The 20,779-nt window shown below is 38.8% G+C and overlaps 1 protein-coding gene across 1 annotated transcript; it reads right to left on the bottom strand.

Annotated features, from left to right (window-relative positions):
* Window positions 1-11,606: 11,606 nt before the first annotated feature.
* TEX36 (testis expressed 36) lies at window positions 11,607-20,287 on the bottom strand. Its single transcript, XM_069864148.1, has 4 exons — window positions 20,186-20,287; window positions 16,000-16,131; window positions 13,376-13,456; window positions 11,607-12,080 (listed from the first exon to the last, which is right to left on the bottom strand). Exons 1-4 carry the CDS (start codon window positions 20,285-20,287, stop codon window positions 11,832-11,834), a joined length of 564 nt encoding a protein of 187 aa, XP_069720249.1. The 3' UTR covers window positions 11,607-11,831.
* Between the last annotated feature and the right edge of the window lie 492 nt (window positions 20,288-20,779).

Here is a 20,779-nt window from a genome sequence, read left to right on the forward strand (position 1 = left end):
GGAAATTGAATAGCGAGGGGGCGATGAGGAATATCTTGCTGTACTCTAGAGCGTCATTAGTGCACACAGTTATTCTGGCAAGGCACAGTGTTGCCAGGGGCCACCATCCTCTGAAAAGCAGTGTGGTTAATGCACAGGCAAATAGGCAAACATGTACCAGCCACCAGGCAACAGCAGTAAAGTAGTTTAAATCAAGAACATCAAGAGATGTTCTGGCTTGAAACATCAGTTCCCTTTGATCCTCAACCCATCATTGCAGGAACCTTTATTCTTCCCTTTGTCAAACATACTCCTAATTTTCATGGTGAATGCCTGCATTTAACTCCATCCTGTTTTTAAAAGTCTCATCACTGAAGATCACTGAAGAAACAATTTGAAAAGCATAACTACGAAGTTTCCCATAAACCATCCTTACATCAAAGGAAAGTCAAGAAGCAACGGACTTTGAGGAGCTCACTCCTCCCCTCACCTTGTATCTATATGTATGGAGATATATATACACACATGATCCTGTTGACTTCAGTGAGGCTGCTTCCATAAATAAAGAGTGTAGTTACACATAGGATGCACCACTTCTCTTCAGCTGAGCACCTATTCCCACCAAAGTCATAAGGCATTTTTTTTAGTACTCTAAGGTTGTGAAAACAAGTAAATAAGCACGACTGGGCAAATAGACATACACATTGTGAAACTCATCTACAGCAAATTAGTAAGCCTAAAAGATCCTCACAGTTTGAAACTGTGGTTCCTAATCTATGATTGCTGCCACATTTATTTTATTATGATATAAAATAAATATCACACCTTTAAACTTTTCACATTTCTAATAAATCAGCTCAGAGGGGATGACTCTCATGAGAGGATCGTGCCTGTGGTTAGAGTCCCACAGATACACAAGAGATGCAATTATGCTAGAATAGCCAATTCTACTGCTCTGACACGACTTATTATTTGACTAGCAAACAGGGAACTTTTTCAACTTAATTGCAGCCTGGCTTTTCTACCACTGATCTTTTTCATCCTTCTTTGCCTTTACCTTTGGCCTTCGTAGAACTTCATTCTATTTTAATCCTTTGGTTATTGATGTGGCCACTTCTTGTGTCTGTGTTTTGTACTTGCTATGAAAAAGCATAGCTTCAGAATAAGGTGAAGAGTAGTTGCTGATAAAATTTACCCCATCACAGCTCACTCATTAGAAACTTGTGGTTCAGCTTAAAGGAATCTACAGTGTTAATTTGAGTCATAACCTGATAGGGATTCTTAACTGTTGTGGTGCACCCTCCCCTCCAAAACCTAGGAGATCATCGAGTCTCTTGTCAAAACGTTTCATTTTAGATGCATCTTCAGACAGTAATGTTCCCTGTATCATAATGTACATGTTTGATAAGGAATTTGAAAACATAGAGGGCAGCCTTAAATACGTATCAGTAATGATTTGCATGATCTGCTAGCAAGTGAGAACTGAACTGCCACCAGTGTCAGGATCAGAGCTCACGTCCCTCCTGAACAGCGCCCTTGCTCTGTGGAGCTGCAGGTATCGATCACTATTTTGGCCACACATCAAAGTCACAAACCTGTCCTGACCAAGCATCATTTCTATCCCTTTATAACATTACACTTTGATTGCTCTACAACTGATTTTCACTAATTAACAAACAGCTTTGGCACAGGGCCCATGGATCCTGCTACCCGTGCTCTGGTACCTGCTGGAAAGTGCACAACAGAGCAACTGCCATTGCAGGATTAGGCCTTTAAAGGGCAAGTAATTACCAGCCTTTCAGGAACATAAACCACCTTTAAACTCAACAAAGCACACAAAAACTATTAGAAGATTCATCCAACATTTATCTTTTCACTTGTTATCTCAAATACATGAACTCATTCTTATACTGTTTGCATTGCAATGCATAAAATATTAACATTTAAAGGCTCAGGGACTTCTGAGAAGGAAAAAAAAAAGACTAAAACTACTTTAGATTCAGAAACATTTCATCAATATGTACTGTATTTGCATACTAGAATCAGAGGCTCCTGATTATGCATGTTTATTGATTTTGGCTTTGTTTTGATTAATGACAAAACTATGATGCATCTTGTGAGGTACCAAGGCTTGAGGGAGCTTAACACAATACAAATGGTTTGTATTTTAAGAAATGCTATTTATGCAAATAAGGGGACATTCACATGCATTTTGCTCAACCATGGTTGTAAAAAAGCTCTAAAACCATTCTCTTTTATACTCTGGATAATTTGGGGAGGCATGTTTAATACAGAAATGCTGCATAACAATTACATTTTTTCTTCATTATGAATGACTTCTATTATATCACCTTGGACAAAAGAACAAGCTTAAATTCCCACTGTGTCTAATTTATTATTACTGCAGAAGATATTGTTTTGTGTCAGAGCGCATACAACATTTCTAGAAATCTATTGTGAAAATCCTACTGGGGGGAGTTAAAGCAGAGTGGGGAGAAGTAGGGAAGAAATAACAAAACATAGCTGGCTATAAAAGTTTTTGCTTCTTTGTAAGAGAGCAATGTTAGCACATTAGCCTACAGCCATGCCAGTCAGCAAAATTGGAGAGGTTCTCATTATACAAAGAAAGCTGTAGATACTCATTATTAGAGCACAAAGCAAAGGTGAAGACAGCCTTCCTACGTGCAGTGTACTAAGTACATCCACAGTTATGACAGATTTTATTCATGTCCTAGATACCAGCATTTAGACCAGTGGGCTGAGATTATTCTGAATTTATCCAACAAGACACCTGCATATCAAGAAAAATAAAATTATCACATGGCATGTGTTCTGACACACTAATTATTCTTAGAGATCTCAGAAGATCTGTGTTTGCCTGTATATCAGAAGCCAATATGGCAGCTTTTATCTAGAATAAAGAAGAGAGCAGAGGTGATAAGGATCTTCCTCCTTAAGGTATAGTCCCAAAACTATGTTTTGGACCAACTCGATAGTCCAAAGCAGTGTTGTAAGAGAAGGACATGAAACAAAATTGGCCACTTCTGCAAGCAAGGACTGACCCATCTGCTAACAGATCCTGTGACAACTTATTTTGAGATCACAGTACAGTTTGCTGTCTGCTAGCTGTTGGGGCTAGGGACAACAGAATGCTGCTTTTCCATGTCATCCTCCCATGACCTAAGAATATTGGCTTCCAAAGCAGTTTAGAGCTGCTTCATGCTGTGGGAAATCTGGTTGAATCCCTTCTGCAGGTGCTACTCTGTATTTGGAGAGAGACTCAGCCAGTCTCAGAGGGAAGAAGTGGGGTCAGCTGAACAGTGAGAAAGGGTCAGGCTGCCACACAGTCATTCCTGCATCTGAAGGATCGGATTTGTCTTAGAAATTGTGCCTCTTAATGTCTTTGGCGCTTAACAAGCCCTCTTCTACTTCAGGGACTTCGTTATAAGTGACAGATGAAACGTTCATATTACTCTTTCAGCTCAATATGTTGGAAATTTTTCTCCACTTTAAGAAGAAATAGTATTGCCCATTGAAAGCCTTCATTCTACAATCATTACAGAAAAGCAGGACTCCCAGGTTGCAGGACAGTCTCTACTTAACAACTCAGCAGGGATCTCCCTTTTGTGATGCTCAGGGGTCAGGAACAACAGACCCAAATGGATAGACTGGGGAGATCACAACTATTTTCTGAGACAGTTCTCTGAATCTAACAGTCTGTCAGTGGGGACCTCGGCACAGGCTCACTCCTTCAGAATCCATCACTGTAGCAGGCTCCCTCCCAGTTACTCTGGAAGGGATCATCTAAGCCATGAAAGTACACGTACACTTCTTTTTCTAACAAAGGAAGTTTCATTCATTTTTCCACTCACTTGAAAAGGCAAATACAGACTGAATGAAATTTAAAATTTCATAAGGAATTATTTAACACAGAGGCTAAAGCTCTTGTATACTCAAGCCTGAACCTAAACTGATGCATAAAGAAAACTGTAGTATAAATTAGCACATAATGAAAACCTGACACTAGAAAAATAAAAAGTTGAATTAAATCTAAGTAGGAAACTAAAGAACTAATTTTGTTAATTTGCTAGATATTGTCAGTGATTAAATAAATAACTGTACTCAGATTATAGGCTATCAAAGGCAAAACAAAAATAACTGTGGATTGGAAAAGCTTTAAACTTTGTAAGCATCAAAACTGAAGAACTGGAAAAAGATATTTAAATCCACAAAACCCATACAACTTAGATTTGTGTCCAATTCAAGTATTTCTCTGACATGATCAAGAGCTTGCTGATACCAATATAAATCTGATAATTCAACTTGCTGCAGGTCTTGTGTTAATGTGAAACTTGCATACCAAAATACAGCCGTTCAACATCTGCCCTCCTATGGTACCTAGCTGAACTGCATGTTGCAAAAATATTTTTAAGATTAAATGTTAATTCTGTTCCAAATGATAGCAAGAGTAATTTAGAATGAAAATCTATGCCACACATACACAGAAAACTTTCACAATAATGCTTAAAAGTTGACAATATAGAGTCTAATACAAGTAACAAAAATAGGATTAAGCATTTTTAATAGAAAATATTCTACTTTGATATCAGTCTTCCCCCACCAGTCCTCTTTTTTTAAGTCTTTAAACCTGGTACTTAACTCCATCCATGAAATATTACACAATATGTTGATCATGCTGGTTTTTAATTTCAACTCAACTAAAGATGCATTGTTAAAAGGAATCACTATATCCCAGCTGAACCAGGAAATTAAACTTTATTTATTGGGTTCTGACTTTCTTATAAGTAGATACAGCCATATACCATCTGAGGGGAGGCACAGCTTGAAAAAGAGCACTGCCAATGTGCCACTGGGCCATTGATTAATTAAGCAATAAGATGAGAAGGTCTGTTGCTTAGGGTCATTAATGCATGCCTAAAATGCCATTTGAGGCATGAATGTCTAGTTAGCATTATAGAGCCTGATCCCTCAAGACTTTATGTCTGAGCACAATACTCGATACTTCTGTCAGTCTGTTTGCATAGGAGGCAGTGCCATTTGTACTTATTAGAAAATACTGGACAATCTAAACACAATCTTTATCTTGGGGAGGGAGGGAGGATGTGAATGAGAGAGAGCGCAGATATTTTTTTAGATTTAAAAAAAAAAACCAACCCACACTTCCATTTCAGAAATAGTACAGTTAGAGTTACAAAACTTGTCTCTCATTACACAGGATACTGAAAGAGATCATAAAAACATACGCAGAGCTCTTATTTTCTTCAAGTAATACACTGGCAGGCAACTAGGCCTCTAATAAAACTCCAAGTACTGTATATCAAAGCTATGCACAGGGAAAGAAGTGCAGTTTACAGTCTAGGAGTCAAGATTCCTGCTTTTTATAGTTGCAGCTTTGCTGCTGACTGAGAAGTCACCCTCAGTACTACATGTCACAGTTAAGTCACCTGTAGAATGAGTACTATGACTAAAACTCCTTCACAGGGCTATCATAAGAATTAATTCATTGCTGTTAGGGTAGCGCTTTAGAATCATATTACTATTGAGGCTCTGGAGAGAGTCCAGAGAAGAGCAACAAAGCTGGTGAAGGGGCTGGAGAACAGGCCTTATGAGGAGCGGCTGAGAGAGCTGGAGGTGTTTAGCCTGGAGAAGAGGAGGCTGAGGGGTGACCTCATTGCTCTCTACAACTACCTGAAAGGACGTTGTAGAGAGGAGGGTGCTGGCCCCTTCTCCCAAGTGACAGGGGACAGGACAAGAGGGAATGGCCTCAAGCTCCGCCAGGGGAGGTTTAGGCTAGACGTTAGGAAAAAATTCTTTACAGAAAGGGTCATTGGGCACTGGAACAGGCTGCCCAGGGAGGTGGTTGAGTCACCTTCCCTGGAGGTGTTTAAGGCACGGGTGGACGAGGTGCTGAGGGATATGGTTTAGTGTTTGGTAGGAACAGTTGGACTCGGTGATCCGGTGGGTCTCTTCCAACCTGGTTATTCTGTGATTCTGTGATACTATTTCTAGACATCCCACAGTAAGAAAAATAAAGATATTCCCAAGATTCTTCCAATTTTCTGAATTGGTTCGAGTCATCTGGAAAAAAGATCACTCTGTAGACCCTCTGCCAGAGCTGCTACATTTTGTATGAAATAGTAAAACACTGAGCTTGAAGGAAAGCGCAAGGTTTTCTCTAGTTGAGCAGTCTGAGCAGTCATCTGTGAGCAGGCAGATCTGAGTTCCAGTCCTTGCTTCAAATGAACATCTGCTTCAAATTTAAAAGCCATCCAACAACCCCAATCCAGGCAAACCCCTCTCCCCGGTGAGTGTCCTAACTCCTGGACTAGATAGTGATGCTCACTTCTGTATGCACATGAACTTTCTCTCGCTGATTTAGTGAGCATCTAAGTATTCCATACACATGAGACAGTTTCAGGAATTGGAAAATAAAGAACACTTACACTGCTGTGTAATAAGCCATAACCCTCTCTCTGAAACAATGCAAGCACAGGGGAAAGGAAAGAACCCATTTCGAATGGGTGTTGTAATAATTAAGCTCTTACACACAGAGATGATAATAGCAGCTCTTCATATACATTCTGAAGAACTTAATGTGTTTGACTACTCTTCCAATTTAAAACATGGTGGAGACATCAGAATAACTAATTTGTGCATCTTTTCCCCAATACAGGTTTGGGCTTGATGCTGTTAAGACCAAGGCACTTTAGACTTGTCCAGAAGCAGCATTTTATCCACTCATGGAAGACTTCTGGAACTTGGGTGTCTCTAGTATCTGCTACCAGATTAACAAGAGTTTAAATATATATAATATCTGTAAATTCTACACAGTTTACACATTTGCTGCTTACAGAATTAGCTGCATAACCCCAGAAAAGAAAAAAATTCAAGCTCTCCCAGCTTTTTTTGTTCATTCATTTATTAAAGACCTGGTTTACAGACTGTCCAGATGATTTCAACCAATCAGCTTCAGGAGCAACTAAGGTTTTGAGAATCACTACATATGCAGGCTGAGAGATATTTTTATTCTTTCACTAAAATGGGCTGAACCTGGAATATTGTGACCAACTTCAGGTTGCAGAAACATAGGATAGGATCCAGCAAGAGGTGGGTCAGAGGCACATGACTTGTGAGGAGAGGCTGAAGAAAAATGGATTTGTTTGGTCTGGTGAAGATGAGGCTAAGACCAGTCTGTGACTTCTTGAGGAACAGTCATAAAGGTGAGGCAGCCAAACTTGTCAGTAATGCCCCGTGATGCACTAGGTCACAGAAGGCAGACTGGGAGGTTCAGGATGGGTATTAGGAAAGCATTGTTCCCTTGCACTACATTGCAGAAATGGAATGGTTCATCTGGACAGGTTGTGCAAGCTTCCTCTTTGGAGGCTTTCTAAATGCAGACCAGCAAAGCCACAGCTAAACTGATTCTGTGCTAAGAAGGGTCCAGCCTAAGCAGAAAGCTGGTCAAGACATGCCCAGAGGTCCCCTCTGAGCAGCACTTCTTTGATTTTATTAGGCTGAAACTCACCTATTTCAAACTACATTTCTTTCTGTACAGCACATTTAAGAAATAATAATTTGAGGTATTTCACTTTCAGGTGAATCACAAACTGTGATCAGACAAAAGAGCAGGCTGATAACATGCTTTTCATAAATGCTACACAGCACTCTGCCTGAATCATAAATTGGGTGCTTTAGTGGTTCACTCACACCCACTATTGCAATACATCCAAATTAAGGTCAGCAAGGATTACTTCCCTGTTGAACTGGCCTCCCTTTAATTAGATATTCCAGAGATAATGTTTTAACAGCTCATTATTTTATTACTTTGTTGGGCAGGCAGGCATAAAACATGAAATTTGGGATGAGACAGCTCTACGTAGTCCTCTCCCACTTCTGAGTTAAATGGGTCTCTGGACTTGCCATTTACTGCTGATTAGATAATGCAGTAGCAGCAGGGGGAAGGGTAAGAAAATAAAGTTTGCAGACCCTGCTTCAAAGACAGAAATATCTAATCCCAAATTTCCACTTAATTTCAGAAATTTTATCTCATGTCAACCAGCGTGGCCACAGTATTAACATAAACATTTCTATAAAATACAGGGACATACTTTCAGTTCAACATCAGCACCGTCACAGTTATACCAATGTTTTGCTCAGCTAGGGAGAAGTTAAACCAGTGTAAGAACATTCACAGAAGCTTAACATTATCCACACTTCAATCACATCAACGTAAATAAATCAGAACCAGTTTTGGGTTTAGAAAGATGGCCAACAGTATTGCTACTGTGTAACTCTAGCCCAGGAAAGGAAAAAGGCTGATCTTCAGTGCAACATCTATATCAAGTTACTTCACTGGAACTAACCTTGAGAGCACATGCTAAGAAACAACATTTCAGCTACACGGAGTGATTTGATTACGAACACAGCGATTAGATTAGCAGCAGATGACTTAGAAGTCAAGCTGCTACATCCCCATTGAATTACTAGCTCCAGGAGCACTCCCCCTTCCACCCAACCTTCCCCAGAGGCCTAGCAGTTCAGGCTTTAAAGTATTTCTCTAAGCTTCTCTAGACACCAAGCAAACAAAAAGCAAAATTTAAATCTTGCCTCCTGTCATACCAAACCCAATCTGTTATCATTCAACATCAATAGTTTGTCTATCAGGGTGAAAATTACTATTAAAAGCACTTCACAGGTCACAGCATTTAGTAAATGAAAGAGCTATAAGAGGAAAACTGATATGTAACTTACCAGGAGGCCACAGGGACAAGGACAGCAGCTTTGTGTGAGACCTTTTTCTGAGATCCAACTTATCAGCAACCAGGGGGAAAAAAAAAAAAAAAGAAAAGGAAAAAAAAAACCACCCAAAACCCACTTTAAGCAAGCTGACATAAACACACAGCCACAAGCATAAGACCCTATTCCAAAGCAACTGAACTGTTACAACCCAAGAAACAAGCCATCTTCAACTGAGGCACAGAAAGTTCTGTGACACAATTGCAACTCTTCAGCTGAGCCGTATTAACCAATCTGAGCCTGCTGTGGGGCTCACCTGATGAGTATCAACTCATTAAGGCAAAGGAACTTGCATCCATCTACTCACCCATCCCCATGGTTACTTTGTTTAAACCAATTTTGCTTGAGTTCTGTGAATGTATCTACCATTTAAATTAACCTAAGAGAGACTTCTTAAAAAAGCTGTATAGACAGTCCCTAAACTGATGTAGGCTCAGGAGGAAAAACAGAAATCTGCTCATTTGAAAGGATTATAGTCCACAGCCTGTTGTTTCTCTTAAGGTGTGTTGGCTGTGTCCAAATTGTTGATGATACTGTTCAAGGAAATTTTGCAACAAACTTGCTTGGTTTCTGGGCATTTGTTTGTTCATTTTTGATAAAACGAGGTTAAAAAAAAGTCCATCTTCATCAGCACCATCTAGAGGATAACATCTACTTCTCCAAAGTAGTATTTGGCTGGATCAACCCATGTTGATTCTGCTGAGCCTACATCCACCTGATCCTAATAAACTACCACCTGGGAGCACTACCACCTGACTAGGAAACTTTTATGGGGGGAGTTACCAGCCATCTTCCCTTTTCTGCTACCCCACTAGAAGGCACAAAAACCCCTGCATTGCAAAAATATTTTAACTCAGTAGGCTCTCCTTTTCAGAGACGTTAATTGTCATAAGACTAAACAAAACTGATGGTTTCTAGCCAAAATATGCAAGGCTATGACTTTCTGGAATTTGCCTGGGGTGTTGATCATTCATTTTGAAATCAAGTGTATTGTATCTCCTGATATTTACCCAAGAAACATAGCCAAAGCATGAGATATGTGGAAATCACCTGTTTTGTTCAACCCAGCACAGTGTATTTCAGTTCATAGAGAAGTTTCATGATCTCTCTAGTTTCTGCTCTGGAATTATTATCACAATATTGTTGAGAACATGTATTAATCCACAGTTACTTTTTTAAAAAATGATCCATGTTTGAGTCAAAATGTGAAAAAAAAAAAGAGAGGAAAAAAGAAATCTGTAATCTGGCTATTGTTTTTTTAAGGCATGACAAACTACAGCAATTTATTTCACCATATCCAGTTGTAATGCTAAACCACAGATAAACATTACTAATGTAGCAAGAATGTGTTTCTTCCTTCTGATGGAGGTTCAGGATTGCCCTCTGGAGTATGCCAAACAGCATGGGGTACTTCATTTACCATGTGATTGGCACACACTTTAGTTTTGAATCAGTTTGGAGATGAAATTGTTGGCTAAAGCTCTGGAAATTCTGACTCTAGAGTTGTCAGGCAGGCTGTCTTTACTTTGAGAAAAAAAAAATTCTTTTTAATAACACTATGTTACTTGGATTTTTATCTGTTTTTACATTGCTCAATGATGTTTTGCATTTCTGCATATTGTGCAGCACCCCCAAAACTTTACTAGGGGGAAATTAATTAAAAAAGTGTTTATTATTTCAGCATATGTTAATAAAATTACCATACATTTGCGGAAATATTCTAATATAATCTATTTTGATGGCACACAAAAAGGTCACCCATTGCATGCTCATACAAAATGATGTATCTGTTCAGCAAAAGGCAGAAATAATTTCTTAACAAAGCTCATTTTCAAAGCATCTCTCATAACACAGGGAATTCTAAGAGTTGAGGGTTTATTTTTCTGTTTATCTTGTAAACAAAGGCCATTATCCAATAAACTTATGCTTTAATTTTTTTAGTTGACATTATTTTGCACAGCAACAAGCTTATTTCTAGTACATTTTAAGACACATGTCCTTAGGAATATAAAACTATAAAATCATGAATTCTTTTCTGATCCAGTCCACCTTACACTCAAACCTTCATGCAGCCTTCTATTCTCTGCTTGAGCTTTTCTTCCCCTCACTGTCATGAATGATACATACATGCACACACTTACATTTTCTAAGTGCACACACTGGTATGCAAATAGTGATCATAAAAACCTTTGTTTCTTTACTTATGCAACTGCTGTGTTATAACCAAATCCTACAGTTATTTTGCAGAGCAATCTAATGTGCAGCTTCTTTATTTACTTTCTCTAATGGCTAGTAACCTGCCTTCATACCCATGAAACCTTACACCAAGGTTTTGCTGTTACCTGAACAGGTAGTTTTGGCTCCCTGTTGTGGTGAATCCTCAAGGATCCAGTTCTGTATATACTTCTGTCAGCACAGATGCTGTCAGCTGCTTGAAGTACAGTCACACAAGGACAAGAGGAAATAGACTCAAGTCGTGCCAGGGGAGGTTTAGATTGGATATTAGGGAAAAATTCTTTACTGAAAGAATGGTAAAGCACTGGAACAAGGGAAGCAGTGGAGGGACCATCTCTGGAGGTGTTAAAAAGACATGTAGACATGACACTTTGGGACGTGGTTTAGTAGCCACGACAGTGCTGGGCTGACAGTTCAACTTGATGATCTTAGAGGTCTTTTCCAACCTTAATAATTCTCTACCACCGATGCTGAAATCGAAGGAGCTTTTGTATCAAGATGAGTGTCAGTCAGTATCAAAAAACACAAGCACAGTCACTACTTCTGTTATCCAAGTAGAGGTATTACTAAAAATATGTACAAACATGCTTTTCCTTATAATGTTCTTCTTCATTAAAATGTTTCTAGCAATATATATCTTCAGAGTAACATGGTTATTAATTTCAATGAACTCTCAACTGTACTACCGCATTCGCTTTACACATACGTTTATTTCACCATCCATTTGAGTAACAAGTAGTTCAGATCTTGAGAAAATGCTCTGATGATTATAAGTTAGGGTTACTAAGGTGTTTTTATAACTAAGGTGACTTGTTTGGCTGAGGTTTTTTTTCATTCTCAGGAACAGGTTTGTCAGCACTATGTTTTTCTAAATGGTGTTTTGGGTATCTCCTACAAAATGGGCTCTCAGTTTTTTGATCTTTCAGAAATGACGTCTGATAAACGGTTAAGCCATCGTTACTGCTAGAAACTGGCTCATGAGCCCATAGGAAGAAGTTCTGTGAGTTCTGTTGCCATCTCTCTGGTTCCACCTTCTTCCGGCCCAGGCCCTAAAAAATAGAAAGAAAAATTCATGTAAACATATGATTTACAATCACAGTTTCACAGATGAATCTTGTTATGTTCACTACCTCACTGGGAAGTTAACGAAGCTGTTACCACAGTGATTTCAAGAACTCATGGTTGAGCTTTAGCAAGTTAAAAATAATATTGTCAGACTTGCTTGTATGAACATTTCTGGTTGCATGTAAATGGGAAATCTGTTTACCTTTCATCTCTTAGTACTAATAAACCACTTCTAATTTGCATTTCTGTAGCATATTGTATACTCAAAGCTATTTAGCTCCACTCAAGTAAATTAATCTTCAGAGTAACACAAAGAAATGTGTTAATAATTTTAAGTTCATACTGCAGTAAAGAAAATGAGACAGACCATGAAATCTGATCTTCAAAACTATCCCAAATGCAGAGATGGAGCATGATTTGCACACTTCATAGCTTGCAGGAAATTTCTTTGAAACTATGGTTGAGCACTATCTCTAAAACTATGAGACACTGCACAAAGTGGACAGAAGTGGAAGTTACTCTGAATAATGAATACCAAAAAAATCTAGGTCTAAGAGAGCCCAAAGTCAGACAAACTTTCATTATCACAATTCGCTGCTTTCTCTCCTGCTCATTACCTTGTGAACTGTGCTATTTCTTTTGCTGCCTAGAAAGATGCCAACAATCTAATAAAATTGGAAAAACATGAAACTGCTGCATGAACAGAGAAACCCAAACACATTTAAATTCTATTCAGAGTTGTAGCTTCTGCAACATACGCTTAGCAGATATATTATAAAGAGATGTGGATTGGAAAGTAATACATTCTGGAGATATATTGTGTGCCCCCTATGGATTTTGGTTAAACTTATGATAAAGATGAGTCTGAATCAAACATGTGGGACTGTGAATTATAAGTAGCTGAGATCCCTACAAAAGTTCACCACAAGGCCACTCACTTTCAGCAGACTAGTAGGAAATATAACTGGGTACAAAATCATATTAAGACATAAAACCTAGGACCACTAGAAATTACCTGTCAGAGGCCCAAATCATAGGGGTTTTGTTTCCTTTGTATTCATTCTGCCACTCTCAATGACCCTTCATGATGCTGTACACCTGTGTCAGACCCAGACATGTCCCATCCCTACGTTATTAATAATGATTTCTTTGCTGGCTACACTCTTCTCACAATTTTTAGCATCTCTAACTTTTGCAGAGGAGAGAAAAGATACTGTGTTTAATCTCTGGCAGACTGAAAGATGAATTTGCTTGATTTTTCTCAGTGCTGGATACTTACAAAATCAAAATACTCTCCTGTATTCTGTAGAGAGTGTCTGTTGTCATGAGCAGAAAATGGGAAATTGTTGTTTGCTGCACTCTGAAAAAAAAGAAATTGCAGACAAAAAAAAAAAAGAAAAAAGAATTTTCATATGTCTTGTTTCAAATACCTCTACTAGCCTTAGTTCATATATTCTGACAGATGTTGAAAATACAGATGCCTACGTTCTAACACATAAGTTATATTCATATGTTAAATCTTCAACTGTACATAAATTTTATAGGGGCAACGTGGACCCTCTGTATTTTATTTTAATTTTTGGTTTTTACAAAAACATAAGGGTTTGCGTTCCTTTTATTTGCTGAATATAGACATGGTTAATATAAAAGTGTAAATTTTCAAATGAGAAATGCTACATTCTGTCTGCAAGGAGGAAAATACTTGATATATGTTAGGTTTGCCTTGTTTAATTCACTTGTAAGCCTAAAGCTAATTAAAATGAACTACAAAAGGGACCTCGAAACTGAATTAATCTATGATTTATGTACTGAATGTCATATACACTGCTGGTTGCAGGGGAAGTGGAGGAGGTATTAATTGCATAACACGTCCATAATTTCATTCTTTAACATGTTTACCCAGTCTCGACAATGAAACTAGAGTTTTAGAACAAAACAGGACAACTGCAAAAGAATTATCTTTAAAGTAATTTAACATATTTATTTTTTAAAGTCTTGTTTATTATATATCATTGCAATGTTATTAAAATAGCTCAAAATAGAAAAACTGAAAACACTTCTGGACTATGAGATTGCCTCTGTTCTTTCCCAAGCAGTACTTTCCTGCTTCACATAGGGAACTTTACATTTTTTTCTGTATATGCTGTAGCAATTTTTACTTTTAACATTGTGGAACACATTTTTCATCTTCCAACTATGATATTCACTTCCAAACAGAAAAGCAAGTTTTAATGGGACACAATTTAAAAAACATGTTTCAAGAGTAAGTGAATCTAAACCAGTTCTAAAGATAAATTTAACTGGCAGCCTGATCCAGCAAGAAGAATCACCAAGAAGAAAATTTGCATGCATGGAGTCTGCTGCATGATCACATCTTGCGGTATCTAGTATTCCAGACAGATTCTCTACCTTTTTTAGGTACGTTTCACATGCTCACTTGTTTTCTCATGCAGACTCAACCAAACTCTAGTTCAATGAATAACTAAGTTCAATAGATACATTCTCATATATGTGTTTAAAAATAAACACCTTCTAAGTCAGTAAAATGTAAAATTTACTAAAATATCCTACTGCAATTACATGTTAACCAACATTTTAGGAACAGTGTTTATTCCTAGTGCCTTTATGCTGCAGGAAAATTGAAAACCAAGATGGTAAATATTGAATATCACCTCTTGGAAGGATTCCTCATATTAACTTATGGTTAAAAAAATGTATTACAGAATAATTACAGGGCTATCATGAAGTCAGATATAAGAGGTAATATAAGCTTAAACAGTACTGTATTTCTGAGGAAATTAATTAACCTCACAGCCCGTGAGTTCCCTCATACAAAGAGATTAGAGACATCCAGCTGCTCATGCAGTGAGCTTCGAACACTCTACCAGCACTTTTTAAAAACATAACAAACTTCCTCAGATTGTTCCCGTGACAATACATTTTAGACTTTAATGCATCTTCATACCTCACCGCTGCACTCATTTTTATTCTTGATTTCTGACACGTAGGAATTCCACTGATTTTTTTAACAGTGAAGGACTGGTTAAGTACAAGGCATAAAACGTCCAGTGCACAGTCATATCAGTATTCATAAATGGTCCATGTAACTCGGTTCTCCTTTTCAGACAGTAGCTAAGAGAAGATGCTCCACAGAAAGGTATACGTAATACCAACATGATGTTATACTCATGTCACGGTATAATATTCTCATTTTCTTTTCCCTAGCCCCAGGCTTCTCTTTTAAATAATCCTTCTTAGCCCAATTCTGTTCTTCATTATAGCAAAAACTGTGAAATGGACTCCATGTAATTGCTGTGCTTCTAAAATGAAAATAGAAAATATTCTGTGCACAAAGTGGGTGGGTAAAGCAAAGCTTAGTATGATGATAAAATAAGGATATAAAAACATGCTTATGAAACTGTAATACCTTAAATACTCATCATTTTAAAATACTGTATTTTGCTTGCTTCCAAAACTGTCTCAAATCTCCTCATTTTTAAGCAAGCCCTAAAAATGTTTCAAATGGGAAGCTTCTAACTTTTTAATGATAAAAAAACCCAATCCACACACATTTTGGATCGAGATTGATCATAACATATTCTGGCACACAAAAATGTCTCCAACAGCCAGAGCAGCTAATAAACGGGAAAAGTAACTGATGCTGGAAATCATCAACAACTAGACCGGGACTTTGAGCATCTAAAATTACAACTGAGTAACAGCAAAATATGTTTCCTCTTTAGCACAGCTAGCAGTCATTTTACTCCCTGAGGCACAAAGTCTGCCAGTCCCCTGTGACTGCTTCACTAACTACTGTTAAGTGCTATTCTTATTCATAACTTGGTAAATGATATTTTGCAAAAGGGAGCTCTGGAAATTGACTGTTTTAGCACAGTAACTCACCTGTTCCTGAGCTCTGTAAGTGAGAGGCAAACTATCCTTAGGATGCTGAATTGCTCTTGAGTTCTGGACCTGTTTTAGGGCAGCGCCTGTAGTTGACTCATGTTGACTCTCACTTGCTCCAGCATGAACAAACTAGAAAATAATGAAAATTGTGACCCATGTGGGGAAAAAAAAAAAAAAGCCAACAGCAAAAACCCATATAAATCTGATTGGAAATGTGGGAAAAATGGGATTTTTACATAGTTTTTTTATTGTTTGGATTATAGCAGCACCTAGCGGCCTCTGAGAAAAAAAAAGGAGCCTCCTCACAGAACACAAATCCCTATCACACATACCTCATGATGTAGATCTGTAAAACAGAAGAGGCCAGCACCCTCCTCTCCACAACCTCCTTTCAGGTAGTTATAGAGAGCAATGAGGTCTCCCCTCAGCCTCCTCTTCTCCAGGCTAAACAACCCCAGCTCTCTCAGCCGTTCCTCATAAGGCCTGTTCTCCAGCCCCTTCACCAGCTATGTTGCTCTTCTCTGGACTCGCTCCAGAGCCTCAACATCCTTCTTGTGGTGAGGGGCCCAGAAATGAACACAGGATTCGAGGAGAGGTCTCACCAGTGCCGAGTCCAGAGGGAGAATAACCTCCCTGGACCTGCTGGTCACGCCGTTTCTGATCCAAGCCAAGATGCCATTGGCCTTCTTGGCCACCTGGGCACTGCTGGCTCATGTTCAGTCGCTGCCAACCAACACCCCCAGGTCCCTCTCCTCCAGGCAGCTTTCCAGCCACTCTTCCCCTAGTCTGTAGCACTCACAAGGTTGTTGTGCCCCAAGTGCAGGACCTGGAATTTGGTCTTGTTAAACCTCATCCCATTAGTCTCAGTCCAGTGGTCACACGCAAACAGGATTTGTTAAATAACCCTGACAGCACCTTAAGGGCATTTTTGCCTTTGAGGATGGACTTGCAAACATTGTCACAGTATAAAAAGGATATAAAGCTACTGGAGAGAGTTCAGAGGAATGACACGAAGTTGAGAAGGGTTTGGAGGGGAAGCCACATGAGGAGCAGTTAAAGTCACTCAATATGTTCAGCCTGGAAAAGAGAAAACTGAGAAAACCTAATCACGTTCTAACAGCTTCCTCACAAGGAAGGAGGAAGAGCGGGTGCTGGTCTCTTGTCTCTGGTGACCAATGATAGGACCTGAGGGAATGGCAGGAAGATGTGCCAGGGGAGGGTTAGATTGGATATTAGGAAACGATTCCTCACCCAGAGGGTGTGGGAACACGGGAGCAGCTCCCCAGGGAAGCAGTCACAGCGCCAAGCCTGACAATATTAAGCATTTGGACAATACCCTCAGACACACGATGTGAACGTTTGGGTTGTCTTGCACAGGGACAGGAGCTGGACTCAATGATCCTTGTGGGTCCCTTCCCACTTGGGACATTCTACAATGTGTCCACATGCTCTGACAGCAAGAACTGCCCAGGAAGGGGTGCAGGGAAACACAGTGGGGACTGCATCTCTCAAGGAATTTGGGGTGGCTGCTCTGCCGGCTGGCAGACAGTGATAGAGTGTGGATGCCCACCTGCACCCTGCCACTTGTCCTCCGGCCAGAAAAGTCCCAAGTTCATTCATTTGTATTACAACATAGTTCCTAAGATGGATGTAGCAGACTTTTTGTTTGGTTTTTTTATACAGAACATTTTGTAACATGTTTTTATGGAGGGGGAAGTGGAGAACCAACTGGAATTTAAGGCTTATTTCACAGAAATTAAAACTGAGGCACAGAGCCCTTGCTTAGGGTGAAATAAGACTGTGGCTGAGCAGAACATCTCTCTAAACCAAGCACAAACCAAGACTTTGCCTCTCAGGCCTTGACAGCCTATAAACAACATGACGCTCATTTGGGAAGTGGCCTGTTTTCCAGTATGTTGATATTCAAGGCTAACTTGCGCGGGAATCGGATACCGTGGCTGGCAAATGCACCAAGAAAAATGTGGCACTTGTATTAGTTAAGTATGAATGATTCAGACAGTCATAGCGATTTATTTTGAAGGCAATTACAAAGTTTCCCATTTTACTGTCAGACATTGGCAAGGATATTTGGGAATATCAGCTGCCACCACAGAGTTTTTCAAGGCTTTCTTCTAAATGAGCTACTTTGTTTCCTTAAGTGTCTGTTGAGGTTTTGATAAAACAGACAAGAGCAATTATTTGAATGTTACTATTAATGATGCCACGCTGCAAGTTACTTTTCAGTTCAACACTAGATAAATCACTCTTATAATGATTTACAGGGGCAAATGTAAACATTGCTTATAAAAATAAGCTATTTCAGATAATGCAATTTTGGTTAAGGAGAAAAAAAAATAAACAATTTTAAACAAGCTGTAAGAACAACCTGTTTTGAAGCACTTTCATGATTGTGTTGGTGTCTCAGCCTTGACTGCAATGAACTGTATTGATGTGTGCTGTGCATGGATCAGATCAGAAGGCTGTGGAGATAACTCATCCTATTTTAAGACTGAGTAAGCCGGTGATAGAAACAACTAGAGAAGGATAAAGAGCATGACATCCAGAGGAACCTACAATTTGTTTTCATTCCATTCCACTCCACACATTTTCAGATTCGGTGACTTGCAGTCCATTATTGCAAACTCAGACAAACAGCACTTTGGCCTTTAAATTATTATTCCACATTCCATTAGAATCTCTTTTTTTTTTTTTTTTTTTTTTTCTGAAGGACTGCACCTGTTTGGTATTTACTGGTGTTTTCCAGGAAGATATGGGTAAAGCTGAAGAAGTTTGAGGATGAAACTTTAAAAGGTTCCTTCCTAACACCATAAAAGGATTCCAAAGGAACATAAGGAATAAATAATTAAATCAAGGAAGAGTTATGCCAGTCTGCAGTGGCAGTAGACTTAGATCTGATATAACAAAAGTTTGACTAAATATGCTTTAAAATATTAAATACTTATATTTCTTAAATAGATTCTATGTGTGTATTTTCATAAAGAAGTCTATTGTTGTGTTTATAATATTGCTGTTACTGCTAAAAGACATGCTTTGTGTTAGTAAAACTATGCAAAATTAGAGCATTTTAGCTTGGTTTATGAAGGAAACAAGGTTTACACAACTGCACTTTCTGAGACCTCATACTAATTTTCAAATATTCAGGCAATTTTCAATCAACTTTGAGAGAAAAAGAACTTCAAAGATGACTAGGGTCAGCTAAGCTCCATGGGGAACAGCGTCAGGACAGAAAAGCGCTGTAGCAAGCAAGGGCAGGCATTGGCCCAGTTGCTAAATATATGTATCGCCTAGAAGAATGATGCCAGACAACCAGTATTTGTACTTACTGATCACTCACACACTGTACTGCCTCTTCTGGCATGGAGAATAAAGAATATAACCTAAGTGGAAAGTAGGAACTATTAAAAATCCTCTGGGCACTGTTCAAGGCACCATTTGCTTGTTTGTGCCAACACCGTGAAGCCTTCCTCAAAATCAGTGAATAGGGCGCTCTCTCTCTTTCTTTCTTCCTTCCTTTCTTTCTTTCTTTCCTTCTTTCTTTCTTGGTCAATAGATTTGCCTTGGATAAGCATCTGGGAACTCAAAAGTACACTTTGCCTTTGGATGCAGAAATAAAACCTTATACATTATTTTGCTGATTTCTTCTCTAAATAATTGTTTCCATAGTTTTGGCTTCCTTAGAAAGTAGTGTCAAATTGTTTTGATCATTAGCTGATGAAAATTAGCTCGTGATGAATTAGCTCATAGGGTTTAACAAGGTCAAGTGCAAGGTTCTACACCTGGGCCAGGGCAACTTATGGTTTAAATACAGGATAGGGGATACTGATTGAGAGCAGCCCTGTAGAGAAGGACTTGGAGGTGCTGGTTGATGAGAAGCTTAACATGAGCCAGTAATGTGCATTCACAGTTTAGAAGGCCAGCTGTATCCTGGGCCACATCAAAAGAAGCATGGCCAGCAGGTCAAGGGAGGGGATTCTGCCCCTCTGCTCTGCTCTGGTGAGGCCACTCCTGGAGTATCGTGTACAGTGTGTATAGGGGGTTGGAACTGGATGATCTTCCAATCCAAACCACTCTATGTTTCTATGATTCTATGAAAACGAGAAGACTTTCTTTTTGTTATATTGCTATATACAACTAATTCAAATTATTTCCTTTCACATTATACTTCATGAGTGCTGTTTAGCCGCTTCATTGAAGAAATATGTTTCCTTTCTTTATTTGCTGCATTCTCAGGGTTATAAAGAGCCTCAGAACTTCCAGACACCATGCTCACGAATATATCCAGAGTCTCACAGTCATAGAAGCATGCAATTGTTTCAAGAACTGGAAAAGCAAAGCAGCATGCTTATGCTTAAAACTGATACAAGAAGTATATACTATTAGAAAAAATTGAATATTCTGATTTAAGGTAGAGTTAAGTTTCATCTAAGTAATTTTATTTGTTTAAAGTTAGACTGAATGTCCCTCTGCTAGCACGTCTTCTTTTGGTGTTTTTTCAGACACTGTTTGTTCTTTGAAGATAGTAACACCTTGTGTGAAGTATGATGATCTGTGCTGAACAGATGTGTCTTCTTGTGTGATCCCCTCCGTTGGGAGTTTTCTTCCTATCCCAAAGGCAAGGTCAAGCAGAGAGCTGGGGCCAGCTCCAAATTAGCAAGAGTTTTGAGTGTTGTGAAGTTCATAAGAACATTAAAACTAGGCCTTGGTAAGTAGTAGAATAAGCATAAGATTTCTGGGAAAATTTATACATATGCATGTT

This window comes from Phaenicophaeus curvirostris, chromosome 9 (assembly GCF_032191515.1).
Source record: "Phaenicophaeus curvirostris isolate KB17595 chromosome 9, BPBGC_Pcur_1.0, whole genome shotgun sequence".
Classification (NCBI taxonomy): Eukaryota; Metazoa; Chordata; class Aves; order Cuculiformes; family Cuculidae; genus Phaenicophaeus; species Phaenicophaeus curvirostris.